The sequence below is a fragment of the Mustela nivalis genome (genome assembly GCF_964662115.1).
Source record: "Mustela nivalis genome assembly, contig: HAP1_SCAFFOLD_2203, whole genome shotgun sequence".
NCBI lineage: Eukaryota > Metazoa > Chordata > Mammalia > Carnivora > Mustelidae > Mustela > Mustela nivalis.
Genome location: NW_028134462.1, coordinates 1 through 16,488, shown reverse-complemented (window position 1 = coordinate 16,488; position 16,488 = coordinate 1). Strand labels below are relative to the sequence as shown.

At 33.9% G+C, this 16,488-nt stretch overlaps 1 protein-coding gene across 1 annotated transcript in view; it reads right to left on the bottom strand.

Annotated features, from left to right (window-relative positions):
• Positions 1-6,043, bottom strand: part of LOC309858330 (mitogen-activated protein kinase kinase kinase kinase 3-like) — a gene marked incomplete at its 5' end in the record, with an annotated part of 39,480 nt that extends 33,437 nt beyond the window's left edge. The window contains 6 exons of the mRNA XM_082751010.1: positions 321-433; positions 1,295-1,454; positions 2,787-2,829; positions 5,108-5,161; positions 5,400-5,438; positions 5,991-6,043. Of these exons, the coding sequence (XP_082607136.1) occupies positions 321-433; positions 1,295-1,454; positions 2,787-2,829; positions 5,108-5,161; positions 5,400-5,438; positions 5,991-6,043 (462 nt within the window). The remainder of the gene's footprint in view (positions 1-320; positions 434-1,294; positions 1,455-2,786; positions 2,830-5,107; positions 5,162-5,399; positions 5,439-5,990) is intronic.
• Positions 6,044-16,488: the final 10,445 nt, after the last annotated feature.

The following is a 16,488-nucleotide window of genomic DNA, read 5'->3' as shown; positions in this document are numbered from 1 at the left end:
CTGTCCATGTCCTATTTTCCATAACTTTTTGAGACTGAAAAAGGAACTTTGTGAGAATCAATCTCATCACCATGAGAATAGTCATCTGTATGCAGAAGGTCACATTTTATAATACATGATTGTTACCAATTGGCCATCATTCAAGTTTGCCACAGCAAAGTTGCTTTTTTTTTTTTTAGATTTAAGCAACCCATTTTCATTATATTAAATACCATATTGTAAAATATATAATTCTAAAGTTTCATTAATTACAATAACAAAACTGACTTAACAATGAGAAAGAAAAAGAACAAGTAGAGGTTATAAATATAAATACCTACTGGTACATCTTTCTTTTCTTTCCTTGAAGGGTTTGTGCCTCTGTGTTCATTCTGTTGTTGATATAATGAACCATCTCGTTCACCATTTAACTGGAAGGAGCTCACTCCATTTCCTTCAGTGAGATGTTTAAATATATTTAAAAAGGATTAATTTTCATGAAAACTTTTATTCAGAAAATCATCAACTAGGAAAGAAAAATCCGATCTCTCAGATGGTTTCTGTCTTCACTTGGGATCACCCAATCAGAAATATTTAGTACTCAAAGAAGTCTGATACACATGTTCTGCTACTTGTATCTCTTTTTCCATATAAACAAATTTAAAATGAGGTTATGTCTAAGCACTTGTATTTGTGTAAAAGACAAAGATATATATAACTACTTTCAGGAAAGGGGCAATTCACACTATGTTATCCAGGAAACTTTAGTAGTTCTTTTTTAAATTCCTTTTTTTTTTTTTTCCCGCTGCTTGTGCATAATGTGCAAGAATAAAGTATTAAAACAGCATCTTCTGGTATTAATTTGGAGGCAAATACCTATCAAGAGTGACAATCATTTTTCTAAAAATGATTAAATGAAATAAAATGAAGACGTTAGAGTACCCTCCCTTCTTTTTCTAAAACACAAGTAGCCTACAACCAAAACACACTTTCCTTGTTTGTTCAGAGTTGTTTCTTCTGCTGCCACACTAAGATAAATGATGAATTTAACATTCACAATTCTCCAAGAGGGAAGAGGTTAGATAAGAAATGAGAAACAAGGACATTTGAATCCCAGAATGAGTCACAGGTAATCCTGCCATATAAATACTTCAAATCATGTGGCAAAAAGCAGAAAACATCTCTATATTTTGTCTTCCTTCTCCACTCTCTCAAAGGAGTTTCAAATACTCTTAAAAGAAAGATACCCTCCATTTTTTTCATGCAGTACTAAACCCCGGTAATGTGGTTATCTCACCCTCCCTACCCCCATTACCTAAAGCAATGGGCTTTTGTGGAGGTAATCTGGGTGGCGGTGGTCTTGGCGGAACTTGGGATGGTTTTGCTGGGCTCTCTGAGGTGGGACATCTCTTGATAGTTCCTTGGTTATCATCCTCAGTAGAATGAGTTTCCTGTGGTATGAATATGGACTTAGGCTGAAATAATACAGAAAAGGAGACCAATGGTTAAACATGAAATTATTCATGTTTCATTCAAAAGGAAAAATATTAAACATTTTGAATTGTGTTTACTAGCTAAACTTCAAGGTTATTCAACTACTTGACTGAGATTATCCTATATACATCCTTAAAATGTACAATAAGGTGTTTTCTCAGGGGGGAAAAAAAAAGCCCCTAATTCCTTCACAAGCCTTCTTACCTAGACTTGCTAAGAAAGAGTATTCTTTTTTTTCTGACCTTCGATTTAAATGATTCTCTTTTTAAACATTCAGGCTAATCAGATTTCAGTTCTTTATAAGGCTAAACTGTCTCTTTTAGATGACTATGGATTTTATGTTAATGTTTAATCTCTCAGACTGGGGCAGGAGAAGATACCGATTAAAATTTTTATCATACTGGAGAATACTAACAAGCAATATGGAATGGCTAAGAAACTTTCTGTGCAGACAATGAAAAAAACCTCCAGTCTGCTGACAGTTTCGAGATTTTATAAGTTCTTATAAATGTGTCCATTATTAGGAAGATTGCTCAGCACTTTTTAAAATTCTAATGTAAAACTAAATAAGCAAGTACTGTACTGTGTGAATTATGATTTTTTCAAAAGCATAAAATGAAAGCAAAATACAGTAACATATTAGTTGCCAAGACTGATCAGACTCCAACTTTCTTTTATAACCCCTGATTTCAAACCTTGGAACAGCTCCTTTTATAAAGAGTTCAATTTTATAATTAAAATTTACTCTGCATATAAACTCATGAATTTTTACTACCTATATCAACTCATTTTGTCTTAAAAAATATGAGAGTAATTTTAGTATTTTATGTTTTTTAACATAGTAACAAAAGGATTTTGTTGCTAAAAAATTTTTGAAAATTACTCTATTTTGTACTTTTAATGTAAAAGTACCTTCTGACAGTTACATATCTATGATGATAAATCATTATCCTTTACCCATTCTCAAGAAATCAGTTACTAGTAGATCACAGATTTTGAAGGAAAAAAATCTTACAAAAATATGTGAGATTTCTAACCAGGTGAAATAATATTAACCCATTAACTTAATCATTTTCATGTACAAATTTCTAGAACTTATTATTTAGAATAAACAGTAAGTGACAAGTTGGATAATTAAAAAAAGACAAAAATAATCACAGTCATCTGTATCATGGTTAGTAACTTATTCATGATTTTTTTTGGTAGATCCCAAGTGAAAATAAGCTATAGAGGAAATATTAATCCAGTATTAAGGTGGCAGAACAATCACAACAAACACACACACATAATTCAAACTGAAAAACCTACTTTACCTTTGGTGGCAAAGGAGGTGGAACTTTCGCTTTCATGGTTGAACTATAAAAACATGAGAGTTTACAATCAGAATTGAATTAGTACCAAAATATAATTAATTTTTCAAAGATATGGAAGAATATTTGCATAAACAAGTTCTCTTTTCTGAGATTATGAGTGTTTTCCAAATATGCTGTGCAATGTTCAAGTTATACTGAATGAAGTTTTATTCGGAAGTAATTAAGGAGATATGCTTTCTTGGTTTCAAATTAAAACAGGAAAAGATAACTACAGTTCCAGTTTATATCAATTAGAAGGTAATTATTAAAAAACATAAGCAGCAATTAGTTTGGGAAAAAATAGCAAAATGATATGGTATAAAAATATATTACAATGTAAGCTTCATTTTTACTACTGTTAGATAAGAAATATCTCTGACGAAGCTCATCAAAAGCTACACGTATTTGCTGGAAAATTTTAGGTAGAATTTATTTGACTGAAGCTAAAATTCATTGCAACTCAGGACTGGCAAACTTAAAAGATGATCGAGCAATAACTCTCAGATGAGGAAAGGGAGGCCGGGAGAAGCTAAGTGACCTGATTCAAGGTCACAGACAGTGAGGATAAAGGAAAACCTATGCCTCCATGCCTCCTGCTGCCAGTCAGGTGTTACTCTACCATGAAATCGCACCTTTCTTTAAAGGGGGGAAAAGTCTAAAAAATAACTAAGCATCAATGCTTACATAAGTGAAAATATTCCCTCTTTACATATACACTTATATAATGGGGCCCCTGGGTGGTTCAGTGGGTTAAAGCCTCTGCCTTTGGCTCAGGTTGTGATCCCAGAGTCCTCGGATCCAGCCCCGCATTAGGCTCTCTGCTCAGCGGGGAGTCTGCTTCCCCCCCCAACCCCCCAACCCCCCACCTGCCTCTCTGCCTACTTGTGATCTCTGTCTGTCAAATAAATAAATAAATAAATCTTAAAAAAAACCCAAACAAACCAAAAAACCACTTATATCCACTGTGTTTATTTAAAATATATCAGATGAAATTTAATCAACCAAGGACAAGCCTCTTTGTAGTTGTAGTAATAATTATAGCATCTACCAATTACTACATGACGGCATTAAATTACAAGATATATTTACTACCTTTGTCAATTAGTTTCTTTCAAAGTTCTTTGTCATCAGCCAGTGCTATGAACTGAATTTTGTCCACCAAAATTCCTATGTTGAAGCCCTAATCTCCAATGTGATTGTATTTGGACCTAGGGCTTCTAGAAGGTAATTAGGTTAAAGGAGGTCCTAAGGATGGGGTCCTGATCCAAGAGGACCTTATAAGAGGAAAAAAGATTATTCTTTCCTTCTCTTTTTTGTGTACACCCTGAGAAAAGACCATGTGAGGACACAGCAAGAAGGCAGCTGTCTACAACCCATGAATAGGGCCCCACCAGGAACTGAATGGGCAGTCAATTTATCTTAGACATCCAAGATCCCAGAGCATAACAAATTTCTGTTACTCAAGTCACTCAGTTCCCGGTATTTTCTTATGGCAGATGAAGCTAAGACACACCCCAAGAAGTGGGGTAATGCTATAACAAGTACCCAAATACATGGACGCAGGTTTGGAACTGAATAATAGGTAGAGGCTGGAAGAGTTCTAAGGTACAGGTTAGAACTGAGGATGCTAAGAGTGATTCTGGTGAGGAGCCAGAAAGGAGAGCTGGAGAGAGTTTCCATCTTCTTAGCGAATACATAAATAGTCACTAAGAGAATATTGGTAGAATGTGGACATTAAAGGCCATCCTACTGAGGTCTTAGATGGAAATGATGCCCATATTATTGGATACGGGAGGAAAGGGGATCCTTGTTACAGAGAGGCAGACAACTTGCCTAAATTGTGCTCATATTCTAGTGTTTAGTGGAGGGTTAACTGAAGTCTTAAGAGTGAGGTCCTCATAGGAAAAGGGGGAGAGACTTCTTTCTCTGCATGCATGCACTGAGGAAAGCCCAAGTAAGAACATGGAGAAAAGGCAGCCATCTGGCAGGCCTGAAAGAGACCTCTCACCAGGAACTAAACTGGCCTGCAGCTTGAGCCTCAGCCTCCCAGCCTCCAGAACAGTGAGATCAATTTTTAAACCACCAGGTTATGGTGTTTTGTTAATGTTCCTTGAGCTAACACAACTAGAATAAAGAAAGAGAAAGAAACTGTGGTATAACCCATAATACTGTGTTACTACTTACGATATTAAAATTCCTGGCAGTATAAGCTGTCAGATTTATGAAATCAAGTCAAATGACACCTTTTTTTTTTTTAAATCAAAAACAGAAACAGAACTTACTGTTTAGATTCATCATCATCCCCTTCATCATCTTCTAAATGTGCCACATGCCCTCTAAGGACAAAGGATAATTCCACTGTCACTAAATGGACTTTACCAAAATGGCTTAAGAGAAAATTTTAGAAAATGCAGAAAGGGCTACTGGAAGACAGAATTTTATTTGTGCAGCTTTGCAGAACTCAGAATTAGACAACAACAAAACCACCTTAGGCTATATGACAGAGAAGGGGCAAACAGACTTTACTCATCTATAACATAAAGAATTTTAGGTGTAATTCAAAATCAAAATTACCGCTGATGTAATTCTTCTTCAACAGACTTCAGAAGACTCCTTAAAAACAAAAACAAAAAATATTGTCAATATATAAGCAAAGGAATACCAAGTACGTTATTTTCATCACTTTAACCTTATCCACAAATTTTTAAATTACTTTTTCCTATTTACTAACATCTGCTACAATGATCTCTATCCCATAAAACATCAAGTTATATTTAACGATATGTCTGTATTTTCTGTTGCTAATGTCTTTATACATGTATTTGAAATGAACAAAATAAATCCTAATGTTTACTGGAAAATACCAATTCAAACAGAGGACAACCCACCATGAAATGTCACAATAGGACTGACAAAACCATAATTGCAGGGTCATAGTCAGGGGTTTCCAGGATTCAAATTTTCCCTGGAACATTTTACCTGACACCTGAAATTATATTTTCTTTTTCTTAAAATAAGGAAGGTGACACACTTTAAAAAAACATGCTCTCAGGCAATCCTACAAAATGAAACTCAACATGTTGGATCTCTGCAAAAGCATGCATGCATGTGATGTGAATACATGAATGTAGTAGCACTTTGCTTCCACAGAAGACACTCACTTACCTGACGGATCTGTTCTCCAGTGGTGTACTGGCAAACACATTTACACTTTTGGGAGACTAAGCCTGTATCAGACCAGGTGCGAGGATTTTATCATTAGGAGCAATTTATGAAACTTTGATATTCAGGAATGTAAGAGCGCACTTGTGGCATTCCTGGAGTTCCCTTACTTCTCTTTCAACTGCAAGTTCATACAGCCTTATCTCCTACCTCCTAGGTTACACTGCAAGTGTAAACACTCTGCAGCTTTTTTTTTTTTTTTTTTTAAAGATTTTATTTATTTATTTGACAGAGAGAGATCACAAGCAGGCAGAGAGGCAGACAGCGAGAGAGAGGAGGAAGCAGGCTCCCTGCTGAGCAGAGAGCCCGATGCGGGACTCGATCCCAGGACCCCGAGATCATGACCTGAGCCAAAGGCAGCGGCTTAACCCACTGAGCCACCCAGGCGCCCCCACTCTGTAGCTTTCTTAAAGCCAGTGCAATAGGGAGAAATGCGGTTACTAACAGATTACTGAGGTAAAAGTAAGTCAACAGAAATTTACTCTCCTCAAAAGCTGTAAGGCAGTACCTTCTAACTATGTTCCCCTCCGATATATACTGGAAAAAACTGCGCTTAGAATTATCCAAACAGGGCGCCTAGGTGGCTCAGTGGGTTAAGCCGCTGCCTTCGGCTCAGGTCATGATCCCAGGGTCCTGGGATCGAGTCCCGCATCGGGCTCTCTGCTCAGCGGGGAGCCTGCATCCTCCTCTCTCTCTCTGCCTGCCTCTCTGCCTACTTGTAATCTCTCTCTGTCAAATAAATAAATAAAATCTTAAAAAAAAAAAAAAAAAAAGAATTATCCAAACATAAAACCAGAGAAACTGAGAGGTATGGTTAGCTGGTCTAAGCAATTAATAGAATAGATTTTGGTCTTTAAATATTTTAATTAGGCCAGCTTACTAACAACCTAAGTATTAACAAATAACAAAGCTCTAATTCAAGTTCAAATGACATAGGAAAGCCATAAACTAATTGCAAATCTTATTTTGCAGGTTAAAAAAAAAACCCTGAGGTATTTCAGTGAAATCTATCACCTAACCCACAAAGCTCATCAAGGGCTAGCTCTCGGAAGGCAGGAGCTTCTGACTAGAAGCAGGATAGCAAAATGATGTGAGGTTGTGAAGCAAAGACAGCCTGAATCTGAGTCCTGCCTCCATCCCTGTAAGCTATGTGGCCTTCAGTAAGTTACTCTGTGGTTTAGTTTCCTTATCCGTAACACAGGAATTGTAACAGCACCTACATCCAAGTGTTTATCTGACGATACCCCAAATATGGGTAAAGTGCTTAGAATAAGAATTTAGAATATAGTATCTGCTTAATTTGCATTTTCTTTATTATGATTGAGCGACATTTCTTTAAACTAGCAATTCTCAAAGTGTGGTCTAGGGATCTCTGAGGTCCCTTGGTCTCCTGTAGGGCGTCTGCAAGAACAAAACTATTTTCATAATACATATAATACAAAAAAGCATTTACCTTTTGTATTCTTGTTCTTTCATTGAGAATGAAATTCTGGAGTTTTCCAGAGATTAAAAAATGCATGATAACAAAACAGATTAGTAGCAGATATGAGAACCCAGCTGTCTTCTATTAAGCCAGATATTAAAGAGATTCGCAAAAAAATAAAAAACAATGCCACTTTTATTACTATTACTTTGTTTCAGGAAAACAGCGGTTTTTCATAAAAAATGTTATTAGTGGGCCTCAACAAAAAGTCTTTTGAATTATATCAACATAAATAGAGTCTATTATCACATTTATTTGCTGCTTCTAAGTCTCATGAGAGAAATCAAGTGGTGCTATAAGGAAGGTATCATAAAGAAGTGGCATTTAAATTGGTCCTTAATGATGAGTAACTTTTTTTAAAACACACACACAAAATGTTACTTACGTTAACATGTATCAGGTATATTACTATTTTAAATAAGGAAATATTTTGAAAAGTTCTCAGTGTAAATTTCCAATACTATAAATACTGGCAGTTATAAACCATATAAACAAAAGCTCACTGGAGTCCTCAATAATTTTTAAGACTATAAAAGATCCTGAGACCAAAAATTGAAGAAACACTGCTTTAAACTATTTTACTAAATTAAACATAGTATCTCCGAAGTGTACAGTGGGCTTTTATATATCATTTTAGAAGATACAAAAAAACACTTCTTTTTTAAACACATGACAACAGTTTTGGGGGGGGCACCTCTTTATCCAGTAGAGAATATTCAAATTTGAAAATAATTAAGAGGGAAATTAAAAATGTAATTTATTTTCAATTACCATATTTAATTGGACTTACATAGTATTCCATTTTTTAAAAAAGGATCTTCCTAAGAGTGTTAGATTCTCCAACAGTAAGAGAAAAAAGTTAGTAAGCAGAAAAGCAGCTATGGCTAAGTCCCTATGGCTAGGGACTCACGTAAATTTTTTATTTATTTGTATATCTCCTATTACATGTTGCAGATATTTTGTTAATAAAGTTATAGAATTCATGAAGTTTTAATGTAAAGAAAGATATACGATTTGTTTTTCAGGCTTTATAATAGAGAAAATGAAACATGGCTAAATTTGCTAAGAGGTTCATTTACAATAAATATTGTATCTTGAGAGCCCTAGAGAAAAATGTGACACTGATAAAATAAACAGTATCACTATTCACTAGTCCACGTGGATTCTTATGGAAATTTCAGAAAGTAATGAAGAAAATAAAACAAAAATGATGCCCAGAGATAGTGAATTATAAGTCAATCTAACATAATTTGGAAATCTGGATGAAAAGTTAAAAATGCAACAATATGCAATCATAGATTAACTGGTGAAGTGAAGAAACGGATACAGGGAAGTTAAAAACCATAGCCAAAATATTTAGCATATTCAAATTAGCTAAGAAATTCATGTTGCTAAAATCTGAAATTGCCTAAATGGTTCAAAATAATCTTTAAGTATTGTCCTGATTGTATTTGAATATAAAACAAACTTCCTATTTCTTTAAACCCAAAGAGCAGTTTTATTCACTCATATTCATTTGTTCTTACAATCAAAATTACTGAGTAAGTACTACACATAAGGGTAATTGGTAAATATTTCTTAAACCCCGACTGTCCTAAATGCTTTGCAATGATTACTACATTTCACCCTTGGCACCTTACAAGGCAGGGACTATTATAATCCCTATTTTACTAGAGAAAATTGAGGTAAATTTCTCAAAGTCACATAGCTTACAGGAACAGAGTGTTCTGACACTAATCTCCAGATTAGCATTTATTACTGCTACACTCAATTGTGTCAGGAACTGTGTAATTCAGTTACACTTTTCACCAATATTTAAGTCTTTAGAAGAGAATTCATCTTTAGAATTTTTATTCTACATTAAAAACAAAATCAGAAATAACTGTTTTTTTTTGAAAATAGCATTTTGTTGGTTTTAAGTGATCAGAAAAGTTGATCCCAATAATAACAGCATTCAAAAGAAAAGAAAACCCAGTAAGTCGAAATACATATCATTCTGTTAAAAAAACAAACAAACAAAAAACTATCTTAGTTCCTGTTTGGTCTGGAATAGGTAGAAACCCATAAATGGAAATCTGTCTGCCTGATCACCTATGGAGAAAGCAGGAAATCCTGTGAGTTTTAAAACACTGCCTAGTCACAAGAATAAAGCAGACATCAGTACAGTAAGAGAAGTGCTACATCCATGCTCATGTCACATGTATGTATATACCTATACACGAAACACAGCCAAAGGTCAAATGTCTGGCCAGCCTACCTTGCCAGTGATTCGTTATATAGAATACAGTTCCTTAAGCAGGGATCCAATTAATCAAAAAATGAAGGTTGGGCAAATTATTAACATTTTACCTAGCCAAAGTAACTATATACTATGAAAATGTCTAACAATCAGAAATTAGACAATGGGAACTAAGGAGTCTGGAAAAGATTTAGTGATGGGCCTTCTTTTTTTTTCTTTGCATTTTTGCAAGTATGTAATTCAAAAAATATATTTAAAATGAACCAAAAAAGGATAAATGAAGTATTTCTCCAAATTATCCACTGTCTCTTAAATATAACAAAATTTGCTAAGCAGGTCCTTATAACCCGTGACCTTAAATTTAGACAAAAAAAAAAAAAAACAAAAAAAAACCCCAAAAAACAAAAAAACAAACCATAAAAAGCACTCCAGAATTTTTATTTGCTAACCACTCTAAGACAAGCTTTCTTTGCTGTCCATCAACAAATCAGGACAGATTATAAATAGCATATAGTTAACTCTTTAGATAGAATTTCATTTTTCTACTAGGGAAGTTTTATTTTATTTTTATTTTTTACCATTTTAGGAAACCTAAATTAGGTTAATTAAAAAAACCCCAACTTCATTGTATTTAACTGAAGTTCAGCTTAAATCAAAACTAGTATCATTTCTTTAGGTTGTCATTCAAAGTCTTTTCTCTGTGTTGAGAAAAGAGTGTATATAAACATTCAGTCTATAAAAAAAGGAGAGAGACATGATTTTGCATTATCTTTAAGTCTGAGCTACTCGTCTTTAGTCACCATTTCTCAAGTGCTTAAAGTATGGCTGTATATATACTTCTCAACTCTCTAATGTAAGTGAAATCATATGTAGACATTTTAGATTGTTGTGATTATTAATATCTACATTGCTGGGAGATTTTGGCAATTTAAACAGTATTTCCTTAAAATTAAGATTTTAAAATGATAATCTCTTCATGAACTCAGGAAATGAGAACCTACTGGGAACAGCAAGAGTCCTGTCCCCCCTTACTGTGCTGACTCAGGACTGCGAGCAACTTAAACTGTTACACCTTGCAAGCTGTGTTTTCACCCCAGTGCTGTATCACCCAGACAGTGCCTGGCATACAGGAGGTCTTTAATAATTGTTGGATCTACTTCCTGCATGAATTGATCATGCTTAAGACCCCAGACATATGTGAACTACTATCTACTTTCTGAAAAGCTCTTAACAGCTAAAAGTCAGGATAGAGATTTCTAAACAGTGTGAATATTCCCAGCTATTTTCAGAGCGAGCACACCTGAAATATGCACCAGCACAAGTTTTATAAGGAATAACCAGGCCAATTTTAAAAATAAAAGAAAAAAGAATCCTGAAACATATATTATTTTAGTTGGAATGTACTTCATTTTTTCTAACAAGTAAGGTCTACAAAGTAGCTTGATACAAAAATGATGACTGTCCCCATTAGGGCAATTACTGACTAAATGATTAGCAAGCAGCAATGAAGAAAAGTTAAAAGCATATTATAAGACAAACCTACCAGACTTTACTTCTGGAAGTATTAAAATATATCATATATTAATTATTACATATAATAAAATATACAATAAATATAAATACAAAATATAATAAATACGTTAAAATATAAAGTAACTTAACTACTCTTGAATTTAAATTTAATTTAAAAAGAACTTTACTTACTTGTTTGCACCCAAAAAGTAACTACTTTGGTGTCCTTGTCCATATTCTAGCTGTAGATCCTAATAGTATAAAATAACATATTAAGCAAAAGAGTAGTATATTACAAATCATGATACACAAATATATACATTTCAAGAGAAGCCCCAGACTGCAAATAAATCTGTATTGCTATATGTTCTTTAACAAAAAAAGGCATAGTAGGACTTCCAACAATAAAAGATGTCAGAAGTCTGTAGTTGTGGTTTAACTATTTATTTAAGTTCAGTATTTTTCTGGGAATTTGAGTAATATATGCAAGTTTCATTTATGGTTATTGCTTTTGTAATTAAAATTTGTAAAAATCAGTTTTTAGAAAGAAAAATGCTCAAATAAGACATTTGACATCAAGCTATAATGAAGCAAAAATGATTACAGAAGAGAACAAGCAACAAAAATCTTGACGTTGTATGTAAGATCTGCAATAATGCTGTATATATACACATTCACATATTTCTATTATTGCTTCATGCAGGTAATAATTTTTATTTATTTATTTATTTGAGAGATGGAGAGAGACCACAAGGAGGCAGAGCAGCAGGCAGAGGGAGAGGGAGAAGCAGGCTCCCTGCTGAGCAAGGGGCCCAACTCAGGGCTTGATCCCAGGACCCCAGGACCATGACCGGAGCCAAAGGCAGCCGCTCAACTGAATGAGCCATACAGATGCCCTGTAGTTAGTAATTTTTTTAAAGATATAGAATAGGGTGCTCTTTTTAAGTGAATTATATAGATGAACATGCACAAGGTTGTAATTACACTTAAAGAGTTTTTAGTAATTCTTTAGAGAGTTAAGTAGCAAAACAAGTATCCTTAACTAAACATTTCCACTGAATGCTACACATAGAGAGTTAAGAACTGAAATTTAAAGGGACTAACAATATATCTCCTCAACTCAAATGCCTTCTTGAGGAAAAAAATGTTTTCTAACAACAATGGGAAGTACAAAGTAAAGCTTCCCGTCCTGTCCCCTTCTTAAGTCACTGTATTTCAAGCATGGTTTTAATAATGAAGGGGGAATATTTAACATTTAAAATGAATTTTATTTTCACTAGAATATAGTGTACTTAAAGTGTTTTCTAATTATACAAAATATTGCCCAATGCACAATTATACAAGATATTGCTAAATCCTGATACCTCCTTTGACTAGCCTTCCAACACTGTGCAGGAAAAGGTGCAACCTTTTCCATGTCTCCACATCATTTAATACACAGTTGTCTAGCACTTAGACTGCTTTTAATTAATTCATTTACCAATCTATAAAAATAGGAGCCAGGCTGTGAGCTCCTCAAACAAAAGGAAACTGTTAAATCCATCTTTCTTCCCTTAAAAGCCCAGGATCTAGAATAGTACCTAGTACACACTAACTAGGCCCTTAAAATAAATGCTTGTTTAAACACCGATACTTTATTTTACTGTAAAGAGACAACTAACACTTCAGCCTCGTTAAGATACACAAATTCTAGGTCACAAAAATATGAAGCCCAGCAATATAAGGATTCTAAGCAATACATTGCATTTAAATAAAAAGCCCTTTAACTTAAATTTAAGTACTCCAGCACCTGTCAAAAAGATAACTGATGAAAAAACCAAAATCCTGATTCAGACAAGACTCAAATTTTGTCTTCTTCAATATTTGTGTTTTCATGCATAATAAATGTTCTTACATAATAAATGACAGAAAAGATAATACATCATAAATAAGATTAGTCAACTCTCACATGGGGATCACAAAAATTCCAACGAAAAAGGATACCTGTTCTAACTGACAATAATGCATCTTAATAGGATGATAGCACTGTTATCATAAGACTGCCACAGAATTATGCCACACAATTTAAGTGGTCATGACTTTTTACAGGAACTTTTAAACTTTGGCATTTGGGAAAGAGAAGGACTAATCTCAATGAATGCACTTCTAAATTCAAGTTTGTTTTCTTCAGCTATAGGTGACTATACCACCTCTACCATACCAGCAATCTCTTTAGCCAACAGAATTTCTTAAGCCCTTATCAAATGAAAGCTTTTAAAAGCGTGCATTTGTGTAGAGTGCGCGTGGTTTCTGTTACATGAACATAGATGTGGCTGTTGTAGGAATAGTCACCTTACAATACATGACAACTACCAGGTTGATGATAATGATTTTAAGAAAAAAATCAATTGAAATTAGCAGACTACTTAGGAACATAAGAAAGGAGTCTAAAATAACTAGTGTAGTATTTTAACAGAAAAATTGAACATAGGTTCATATGCAGAACAACATTCAGGCTAGGAAGAAGCTGTAGATACATCCAAGTCAGATGATTAAGTGTATCGTGTATCAAACCCTATCAGGAAAGCAAAAATTAAAAGGGGCTGATTCTTGATTAATTCCTTCTCCATAAATCAAGTTGTTTTTAGCAACCATGGAACAAAAACAATGTCCTAGGAATGTCATCAAGTAAAAGAATTATACTAAGTCCTTTTATAAGCAATGACTCTCATTTAGCTCCACTATTATTTACTTAGAACCCTATTATATGCCAGAATTCAGACAGTAAATCATTCAGAGAAAATGAGAAGAAATAAAAAGGAAAGGAAGGAAAGTAAAATTGGGGCAAAGTTAGTATCTATTTATATATCTTCAAAACAGTCTAAGAAAGATTGATCTAAAATGCTTGTCAGGAAGTACTTGGAAGCTATACTATAACAGAAAAATGCTACCAAAATCATGCTTGGAAAAGCACTCAAGATGTAACCTACATGATGGTAAAACACAGGATACCTTTGCAAGCTAAATAAGAATACATTTGAACATGCCAAGAGAGATATAAAAAAAAAAATCAGCAGCACAAATGAGACATCAACTTATTAATGAATGACAAGTTTATACAGTAAACTCAAATAAGTAACAAGGACTGAAAACACACAATAGCCTCATATAGATTCAACCTGAATGCTCAAGCAAAAATTGAAGGTGGTCACTTTAGCGCAATGAAAATCTTTTTAGGTCAGAAAAAGCCTAACTTCAGTTTTAATAAATGGAGAAGCACAGAAAGCACTGAAAACAAACAAAGAAAGAACAGAACAGAACAGCAGAAAAGGAAAATACGTGCTCAAGAAAATCTTATCACTGTTTTTTTATAAACCCCTTAGGAGGCTGCAAAATCTACACCTGATGAAAAAAAACAGCAGAAGTTAATAGAACTGATATAGCTGGCTACAGAAACATAAAAGAAAAAATAAGTAAGCAATTTATTTTAACCAAAAAAAAAAAAAGAGAACAGCACAAATAGAGAGTATTTTTTCTCATCAAAAAATGAAAAAATTATAATATTAAGTCATTTAAAGACACTTTTTAATATGGCAGATAATTTATAGAAGTAAAAAACAACTGAGTCATAGACAAATCAAAAAAAGATTTTATTTTTTAAAAAACAGAGAAGCCAGTGAGGTCAGAACACTAACAGATGAGTACTAAGCAGTATTCATGACTTACATGTCAAACTTGGAAATAAAGATCAGCAGGATAGGTTTGCCATTCCAGAAAATGTCCTATCATTGTGCATCTATGAAATGAATTCTCCTTAGAAACTGTCTTTATTAAGTATCAGGTAAGAAGAGTAACCACACCAGCAAAACTTAATGATAAGTAACAGTTTAATAAACTTGAAATAAACAAAGTTAGTATTTACTGTTAGTATTTACTGTACTTTTTCAGACTAAACTAAACTTTGTTAGACTTTTCAGTTTTGACCTAATTAAGGTAATTTTAAAGTACTTTTGTTATGTTTACTGATAATGACCAACTGGGTTTATCTTTCTGATGTTTTTAATTATAATTAAAATATTTTATTCTTACTTTTTGGGCATACCTTACATTTCTTCAGAGCAAAGATTATATTACTATTTATGTTCCTCCACAGCAATTAATATAGTGTTTTGCATATAGTTAACTTTAAGTATATTTTTCATTGGTATATGGGCTAAAATATCCAGTAAAATTAGGCAAACTAGAAAATATTGGCCATCAGTTAAGTAGATGTGTAATCTTCTAATCTGAAGACAGGATTTTTTTTTACATCAGATAAATCCATTTTATGGTTATGGTGTGTGTGTGTCTACCACATCTTCTTCAGCTATTCATCTATCTATGAACACTTAAGTTTCAACGCTTTGGCTACTGTAAATGCTGCTGCAATAAACAGAGGGTCCATATATCTTTCAAAATGAGTGTTCTCATTTTCTATTTGGTATCTCTAATTTTAATTTTTTTCAGGAACCTCCACATTGTTTTCCATAGTGGCTGTACTAATTTAATTTACATCCCCACTTAACAAAGTGCACAAGGACTCCTTTGTCCCATATCTTTTTTTTTCTTTTAAAGATTTTATTTATTTATTTGATAGAGAGCAAGAGGGAGAGCACAAGCAGAGGGAGGAGCAGCAAAGAGAGGGGGTGAAGCAGGCTCCCCACCGAGCAGGGAGCCCGATGTGGGACTCGATCCCATGACCCCGAGATCATGACCCGAGCGGAAGGCAGTCACTTAACCAACTGAGCCACTCAGGTGCCCCCTTTGTCCCATATCTTTGCCAGCACTTATTATTTCTTGACTTTTTGATTCTAGCCACTCTGACAGGTCTTGAGGTGATATCCCAATGTGGTTTTGATTTATTTGCATTTGCCTAATGATTAGTGTTGCTGAACATCTTTCCATGTGACTGTTGCCTATCTGCTGTCATGGGAAAATGTCTATTCAGGCCCTCAGCTCATTTTTTAACCAGATAGTCTTTTTTTGGTGGATATTTTTTTTTGTGAATATTTTTTAGATATTTTGGATATTAACCCCTTATTGAATATATCATTTGCAAATATCTTTTCCCATTCGATAGGTTATATTTTCGTTTTGCCGATGGTTTCCTTGTCTGTGCAAAAGCTTCTTATTTTGCTGTAGTCCCAATATTTTTAAAGATTTATTTTTAAAGATTTTATTTATTTGAC